The sequence below is a fragment of the Aplysia californica genome, unplaced genomic scaffold (assembly GCF_000002075.1).
Source record: "Aplysia californica isolate F4 #8 unplaced genomic scaffold, AplCal3.0 scaffold00195, whole genome shotgun sequence".
Taxonomy (NCBI): domain Eukaryota; kingdom Metazoa; phylum Mollusca; class Gastropoda; order Aplysiida; family Aplysiidae; genus Aplysia; species Aplysia californica.
The window spans coordinates 927,130-936,606 of record NW_004797465.1 but is presented as its reverse complement, the minus strand read 5'-3'; the positions used below and the strand labels follow the sequence as shown (position 1 = coordinate 936,606).

Here is a 9,477-nt window from a genome sequence, read left to right as displayed (position 1 = left end):
AGAGAGAGAGAGAGAGTCATAATTCTTCCAATGTTTTACTTCTATTGTAACAAGAACAAAGGCAATGATATTTATAGCCCTGACAAAGTGCTTCGCAATTCTTCTGGTTGGAAAATAAGTATTGATTTGAGGAGATACTATTCATAATGTTTACAAGCCATTAAATGTGGACATTTAATTAGATTGGATGCCCATTGGTCAAATGGACCCAATCTACATAATCGGATCGGATCGAATAGGGTCGGGAAACATCCGAAACAGCGTTGGTAAGTGCACTTCTTATCAAAATGACTCACTCGACTGTTGATCTTCATCAGATTTGACCTAGAAGTTCATTACGGCCAATCGCACGATTTCCCACTCAAACGAAAGATCTGAGATCCTGCATTGTCTTGTGACCAAGGAGTTTAGAACTTAAGTGTAAAGTTAATCAAATACACCTAAAAATTCTAATAACTTGATTATTATGTAGGATGTTATAAAATTGTGCCAACATGGTAGCTTAATTTTTCCATTCAAAGAGAGAAGACTTCATTTGCCTCCCTTTAATATATCAAACCGGGTCAAACAAGGTTTTGGTGAGACTTTATGCTGTACGAACCTGGTATAAGAAAGGCAGTCATTACATAGAGCACATCGTTTTTTATTGTCAATAGACTTACATAAAAACAAAAGAGGACAGAGGTAGCCGCACAACAATTCAGGTTTATGTATTATGATACGGCAGTATAACAGCTGTCGCGTTGTGGTTACTAAAGAACTTAAACTCGATCACAGATGTTCCGGGTTTGAACCCGATCGAGTGGGTTTTGAATCTAATGTTTGGGGTGTATGTCACTAGTTCGGTTGATGTATTATTTGACTATGGTATGAGTTAAGTCGTAATTGAGTATTATTATTTAAACTTGTGTTGTTTTGGGAGTTTCAAACACTTTCAACTAACTTGGCTTGGTCATACCGGAGATGGGCGTCAATTATGAAGGTACTGCCTGATCGTGTCAAAACAAGGGTTGAACATAAACCACACTATGAACCAAACTCTCATGGACAGTTGCTATTGCTTCCACTCCAGAAATGACATTAAAATGTCAAATAGACTGTAAAATGTAATCATATTATTTTGATAGCTCATAGTGTTCCCTGAGACTTTTCTTTGTATGCACTGCCTTTGATATTCAATGTTCAACATCCATTGTATCAAAACGAATATTCTACATTCTACATAATTGCAGATATCAGTGTACATTGCATTTGCCTCCTACTTCTAGATATTTACTCATTCTGACGAGTATATTGTATCCGAAGCAATTGCATGTATCGCTTTCTTTTTCTAGCAACAACACGGGTAGGCTAATTGTTTATACCGGAACCTTCCAAAAACAAATGAAACCTCCCAAAACCACCCGAAACCTCCTCAACATTTCTATGATATTATCTCATATGCTATGCTAACTATCGCTCTGTGGATAAAATATTGACCTGTTACAATATTATCGTATTTGGATGCTTCTTGGTCCTGAATAAATTATTTAAACAAACCCCCCCCCCCCCAATACAATAGCATTATGAGAGACAACAATTCACTTAGTAAGACTTATTTGTTTTGATTTTAAACACTTTTAATTTGGCATGTACTTAGGAAAAGGACAGATCTAAAAATTGTCTTTGAGGAATTGTTGGTATGATATGCTTTTAATTTTCATTTTACGGCACTTAAGAAATCGGCTTATTGCAAAACTGAAAAAAAGGGGAAAATCCCTTTCTAACCCCTTTTATCAAAAGCTGTCTCCCAATCAAAAATCCTCGGAGACAGTTTATAGAAATAGAAGTTGTTAACATTCTGTGAAAGTGACGTTAAAATTGAAAGAAATACAGAAGAAAAATGGGATAAAGTGTGTGAAAATAGCATTTTTAAGAAAACGGCCGGTGAAGGTCAGAAAAGGCCAAACTAGTTCTCTTTCCAATTATAAACCGTAAAACATATTTCAAACTAAAATAATATGGCAACTACTTGATAAGAATCAGGGGCGGCTCGTGGGTCTAAAAAGTGGGCGTCCACAATTAGGAGCAAGTTGAAGATAATCAAGGGCATGGTAAATGAGATGTTTTCTTCATCCTTCCTGTTTTGAGAAAATCATTTTGAAGAAGAAGTCTTCCTATTGTTCTTTTGCTGCAGCAAAAGTGTCCATTATTCTGTTGACGAAGTCAATGATGTCCTTTTGGATCGACATAAATGTCAGTGCGATTTCAGGAATTTAACTTTTTGTTTAATGTTTGTTTTAGTAGAGGTTTTAGGGCGCTCGCAATTGCGTAAGGTCATATGAACGCCAGAAGATTAGAGGTGTTACAAGGGAGTGACAAACATAAAAAAAGGAGGGGATATAAAGACGATAGATGTTTGATAGGAAAGAAGGAGCAAACCACACCAGAGCTTGGATTTTGCCTACTTCTCTAAATGTTGTGTCGAGTTTTTAGTCCTTCATAGTTGAATAAAGGCCCTGAATTGTACGACCCTGAGCAGACTTAAATATATCATTGCAATGGCATACTTATAATTCTGTTGGTAACTTGATTTTATGCAAAACAGTAATATTTCAATAAACAATCCCCAAAGAACTGTAGGGAACGACTTTTGGTAGTCCTGGAATCTGGAGGAGTCGAAGATTGATAGTGCGTTGATTTTATTTCGCTTCAAGAAACTGTCAACAATTTGAGAAACTATTATGTCACCAGCCTGCTTTGCAGCAATTTCGTTGGTGTTGTAACGTTTGCGTCTCTTGGAAGCGTGTTTCTCTGTGGTCTGTTTTGTTGATGGAACACGTAACGTATACTGTTTCTAATTTCACAGACGGCTATTTTAAACGTATCTAGAGCTCGTTAAGTTGCTATGGGCGTTGGACTTCTGTGTTAGAGGATCCCATAAACAGCGTCAACGTGCGAGAAACCTTTTTTGAAAAGTGCAAAAAGAAGAGAAATGCGTTACTCATTAATACATTCAGGATACCATCGTCCCACTGCTCGGACTGAATTTCTTCAAGACAAAGTAAAGCTGGACCTCTCCTTTCCAAATGAAGACTGTGCCAATTAGTCGAGATTGTAAATTCCACTTTGTTTCAGACGGTCATGGAATATTCCGGTGACAAACGCGTCTTTTGTTGAGTGAGCAAAAAATGTCTAAGAGCCTTCATAGCTTTAGCGAAAAATACCTCTGTTCCCCGACAAATCACCCTTTTCATGACCACAAAGGGCGAGTTCGTGAGCTTCACAGAACAAAATACCCTTGATACCTTACACAATACGTGCCTGTTCTTTCTCACCAGTCGGTTATTTTGAGACGCTGCAATGCGATGACCAACGACTAGCTGCGCTGCTACGTTTACTTGTCCGAAAGTATGAATATGATACTTAACGGCATTGTTTACGTGCGCTGTTGATGACTCTTGACTTTAATGCGTTGTTTCACATGGACAAGATCAGTAAAAACCTGTCTTAGACTATTACTTGAGGTCCTCAGTTCCAAAAAGCACACAGGAGAAACAGCAGGCCTACAATGATTATTGGCGAACGCTGACTGTAGGCCACTCCCCCTTTTGTTGGTTGTATTATTTTGATATCTTCCGGGTTGGTGAGGACCTAATTCTTTCACGCTCTTCTTGTTACTTTGGTGAACTGATTTTATGTGCAATCAACTTCATTCATCCTGCATTGGAATACACACTGGAGTAATAAAACTTTCACTACTACACCATTCCAACTTTTAACACTGTGGCTTAATTACGTCATGTTGTCCTCGCTCAAGTTCAGAGTTACAGAGGTGGGGCTAGAGATATAAATAAAAGGGCAAGACATTGGACCAATCACACATCGCTGTGAGCACTCGGGTGGATTGCTCCAAAGCTATCATAATACAATGCCAATGACAATGGCTATCTTTATTTATCTCGCAGGGAAAAATTGTCTTGGTCGTTAACAATGGCTGTAGACGTTACAAAAGAGCGAAAGGTGCACTCACGCAAAAGCACAACAAGACAGGACATTAGGCCTAGTAAATACATGTCTCACGCGCTGGGACAACCCGCTCCGTAAAACACACACACACACACACACACACACACACACAAACACACACACACACACACACACACACACACACACTCTCTCTCTCTCTCTCTCTCTCTCTCTCTCTCTCTCTCTCTCTCTCCCTGTTTCATTGGTAGCACAGTGTGTTCAGTAACTTCACTGCAGTTGGTACAAATGAATTTCTATATATCTATTCTTCCGTTTTGGAAACGTTCTTTTACTGCGGGTCGATAGTTGAAATTCCGATGTCAGTAGGTGGCTATGTTCACTGTGTATTATTTCCGCCTTTTTTAGAACGTTTTTCTTGTGCAGATATTCAAAAGCTACTTAGGTTTCTACCAATTGTTCTTGATGCTTTTCTTATCAACTTGCTTATCTTTATAATGAGCTGCCTTCCCAAATTGCTACCATCACAAGTGATACCGTATTTATTAAAGTTTCTATGGTTGTGGTGTAGAATATCTGAAGGTTGGATGGATTCAGATTGAAAGACCTAAGTTTGCTCTGAAAGTACAGCCTCTGGTTTACCTTTTTAACAATATTGTTTACTTGGTTTTGCTATGTAAGTTTGTTGTCGATTGCAAGACCAAGATATTTGTATGGATCCGTGATTTCAATTGTTCCTTGTTCAATTACAAACAAGTGGTGGGTTTGTTGGTTTTTCTCTTCTAAAACTAAAAAATAAATCATTTCCTTTGTTTTTGAGAGGTTCACTTTTAGAAAGTTTGAATTGCACCATTTAAAAAACATACATATTTCTTCGAAATACTCTTTTTCCTCAAGGTTTACTAATCCAATAATAGCGGAGTCATCTGCAAACTTAATTAAACGTGTTGTTTTATATTTACCTCTATGATCATTGGTAAACATTGTATACACAACTGGTGACAAAACACAGCCCTGAGGACCGCCTGTTGCGTCAGATTTTGTGTTGTTCAGCTTCACATATTGTGGTCTGCCTGTCAAAAATTCCAGGACCAATGCTGCGATATGATGACTAACTCTCAAACTCAGAAGTTTTTCAATGACAATTATGCGGTTGAATTGTATTACATGCTGGGGAAAAATCAACAAAAAGTACCCTCGTATACGTTTTAGATGTTTCAAGGTGTTTCAGTAAAGAAAGAGTCACAAAAAACAAGTACAGCATCTTCTACGTTCCTCTCTTGTTTGTATGCAAACTGGAATGGATCTAGATTTCCATGAACACAACCTAGAATATTTGAGAGGATCAATTTTTCAAGGCACTTACGGGCATTGAATTGTGTAGGCTATCGTGAACTGGTCTGAGATCGTGTTATTTTTAGACTGCCTCTATGGGTTTTGTTCGGCTGGTGCACATTGAGATTGTGCCCCCTTATTAATATTAATGAACTAAGAAACTCGGTCAAAATGCCATCTTTGTTTTGGTCGGCCCATAGAGCATTTTCCGAGATAGATTATACCACTGAACATGCTATTTTTCTTTACTTGGGTGAAGCACAATAACTTGATATGGTATTATAGTAGATGTTGTAGAGTTTTGGATGTTGAAATGAACGAATAGGGTCTGGCGAGGAACTTGTACGGAAAACTGATTGGATGGTGGAAGGTAACGGTTCTTTTATTGTCTCTTTGTGGGTGTTGTGCACATTAAAATATTTGGGTGGCAGTGCACGACCGTGCTCTATGGACGAGCCACCCCTGATTTATAATAATATTAACACTGAGAAATAGAATTAAGCTTTCCTACTAAAACTGAAACATGTAAGCTGTGTAAAACATGCCTTTTGAGAAAAAAGTGGCGATTATTTTGTTTTGAAAGAGATTCTACCATCTGCTCTAAAATCCATTCAAATACCTCTTTCGGGTACAGAAACTCTTTCATACATGTATGGGCATAGTTCAGGAAACATCCAAGAATATATTATATAATGTGATAACCAACATTTTAATAATTTCACCCAAAAACATTTTTAGTGGTCACTTCATGGTCACTTCTCCTTAGAATACTTCACAACATGCACAAGATAACAGAAATTAAATACCGCATCATTGCATTATGTGAAAAATCTGTATTTGAATACTACTATAACACTAATTAAAATTATAAGAAGTGCAGGCTGTTAATTACAACCTGAGCAGTCGCTCATCAGTTAAAACAAAATAAATAATTAAGTTGAACAAATATTTTACAAACCATTGTTTTCTCTTATACAAAGAGCAAAGAACCAGCCGACAGATTATACGTGACACCATAGGTAACTCTTCATAAAACCCCATGTTACAGATGTTAAGATAAAAACTTTCTTAATTCCTCATAAGTAAAAGAACTCTGAAGTTCTCTGTGAATTTTAAAGAAGAAAAAAAATTAAGAGGAACAAAATAAGAAGCCAACTACAATGAAATAGTTGGAATTCCGATCTTCATTCCAAAAGTAAATTTTCTGACACAACTGTACTTTTATTCTACCATTGGAAATTGTCAAAATATGTGATGGGGGCTCTGCTTTAATAGCCCGGCAACTAAAATTGAGATCGAACTGAGCAAGAATATTTCAGAGGAAGCCAATGCATTTTATTATAAGAAACAATACTGGTCAATTAAAAAAACAAAGGGGTGACTTACGTAATATTTGTAACTTTCAAACTTCATTAATTTCTAAACCTTCTGTTACCAAATCTCAGGTTATAAAGACGGCTTGTTGAAGCAATACTCATTACCATGTAGCTAAAAATGAACCAAGAAAATACGGGTCTGGGGAGTTAAAAATAAAAAGAACTGCATGAGCAGCAATGGCAAAGAGTGAGGGCAGCAGTTAATGTTAACTAATTAAATATCCCTTCAAAATGAGGAAGTACCTTGTATAACCTACAATGAGGTCAATGTCGTCTCTCTCTCTCTCTCTCTCTCTCTCTCTCTCTCTCTCTCTCTCTCTCTCTCTCTCTCTCTTTCTTTCTTTCTCCCTCTCTCTTTCTTTCTCTCTCTCTCTTCTCTCTCTCTCTCTCTCTCTCTCTCTGTCTCTCTCTGTCTGTCTTTCTCTTTCTCTCTCCTCTCTCTCTTCTCTCTCTCTCTCTTCTCTCTCTCTCTCTCTCTCTCTCTCTCTCTCTCTCTCCCTCTCTCTCTCTCACACACACACACACAAATCAAAGACTGGTGCTATCAACGTCCAGCTTAGTTTCTCGGATGGTGTATATGTTCTGGCTGTCATTTTTCCTTTTACTTGCCCTGGCTTCTTACCCATTGCCTTTGGGATTCTTACAGTCCGTCCATCTGTTGTGGAGTGGACAAGTCCAGTGTCTTTATATTGCTTCAAGAGTTTTGCCAGATGTCTCTTACGTTGCTGATTTGAAAATTGGAACCGTCGGGACTCCAAAATGTTTGAACTCATCGCAAAGGTCAAACTCTCCCAATCCACAAAAGGCTCTCTGCATCTCCCTGTATTGCGCATGGACGAGTGCGTAGACTTTATGCACAAGCTCAACCAGCTTGAGTGATTTCCACAGCGTGGACGTTGAGTTATGATAGTATTGTTCCCATTTGTTTTGGTTTAAATAATTTATTTAGGATCAAGAAGTATCCAAATACGATAATATTCCAATACAGATCAATATTTTATCCACAGAGCGATAGATAGCATTACAAATAACATCATATCATAGAAATTTTGAGGAGGTTTCGGGTGGTTTCGGGAGGTTCCGGTTGTTGTTTTTGGGAGGTTCCGGTATAATCAAGTACTGGCAACAACACCCGTCTTGGCCCTCCTTTCAAGTCCGTGACAATCGTATTGGGAAGAGTTTGATTCAAATTAAAATAACTTTTACAAGTCATTCTTATATCACCCTGCCTTGTTCATCTTACTAAGCAATAGGGAAGTATTAGAAATCCAGGTCCCATTAATGGAAATCATTTAAGGAAAAATAATGGTAATGATAAGTATTTCCTTTATTTCAGAGGGTACGTTCGACGGCACCAAAGAACCAGTCGCTTGCATTCGACCAGAGCCCTACCTCCTGGGCAATCCACAGGGCCTTGAAGACTGCTTAGTGTTGAACGTGTTCATGGGAGAGCTCACGGTGAACCCTGACAAGCCAAAAAAAGTCATAGTGTACATTCACGGAGGGGGTTTTTTCGTGGGCGCAAGTCGAGAATTCATCCCTGGAACCATGGTCACAACCCATGACATCATAGTCGTTGTCATCAACTACAGGCTCGGAGTTCTGGGCTTTTTGAGCACCGAGGATGAAGTCAGCCCTGGCAACTTTGGCATGTGGGATCAGGCGTTGGCTCTGAAGTGGGTCAAGACACACATTGCCTCGTTTGGTGGCGACCCCGATGACATCACTATCACCGGAGAATCGGCTGGAGGAGTCTCAGTTCAGCTATTGTCCATTTCTCCCTATGGGAAGGGTTTATTCGCCAAAGCGTTCCCAGGAAGTGGCGGTGCCTCTATGATTTCGACTCGCATCAGCAAACCGAGGGTAGACGCGTTAGAATGCGCTGTGCATTTCAAATGCTGGGAAGGAAGTACAGAGGATACAATATCAGCCGCCCAGAGCCAAGAGGTTATTGCGTGTCTGAGGAAAGTCCCTGAAGCAGAGTTCGGAAAGTACTTATACTTTGGCATCGACCGCTCCCGATTTTTCCCTCGCGCCGATGGTGACTTCGTTCCGGACTCCCCAAAGCTTCTCTTACAGAACGAACTGTACTTAGACTCAGTCGGTTTTTTTGATAGATCGTACCTCGTTTATCTGAACAACAATGAGAGGGCCCAAATGGCAGCGTTTATTGCCGGGGCTAGATACATCGCAAACATGAACGAAACTGCAACACAAGAGGAAAAAGATCTGGCGTACAAGGATATGCTATCAAAAGGAAGAAACGCGTATCTCCTGTCAGGACTGGACGTAAGCTACTGTGAAAGTCTATTTGAAAAACTGTACGACTGGTATGAAAGAAGAGCAACCTTTGAGGATGCTGTTACTGACATCATGACGGACGGCGGCTTTGTGATTCCAACTTTCGACTTCCTCAAGGCGGCGGCACAGAAAGGCTCGACAAACGTCTCGTTCTTTCTGTTCGACCACTACCCGCATTTCATGAGGAAGCTGACCGACAAAGGGATGGTTCACGGTTTGGATGTTCCATATCTGCTTGACTATGACGTGGATTATCTAGGGAAATTGATGGGTATTCCTCTCAGTGGAAAACTGGATGGCGAAGAGCTGATTGTAAAGAATGAATTCATAGCTTTGACAGTGGAGTTTATGAAAAGCGGGTGAGTAAAGCCATTCGAAACAAAATATTAGTTTCATTTGAAGGTTCACCTTTTTCTTTCTCATTTCTCTTGACAAGTTCAAGGTATATAGAAGCAATACCGCTAACAGCAATAGCAGCAGCAGCAGCAGCAGTGGCAGC

General features: G+C 39.3%; 1 protein-coding gene across 1 annotated transcript in view; it reads left to right on the top strand.

The window, feature by feature from the left end:
* Window positions 1–9,380, top strand: part of LOC101861954 (cholinesterase 2) — an 11,920-nt gene extending 2,540 nt beyond the window's left edge. The window contains exon 2 of the mRNA XM_013082818.2: window positions 8,014–9,380. Within this exon, the coding sequence (XP_012938272.2) occupies window positions 8,014–9,341 (1,328 nt within the window). The 3' untranslated portion in view covers window positions 9,342–9,380. The remainder of the gene's footprint in view (window positions 1–8,013) is intronic.
* Window positions 9,381–9,477: the final 97 nt, after the last annotated feature.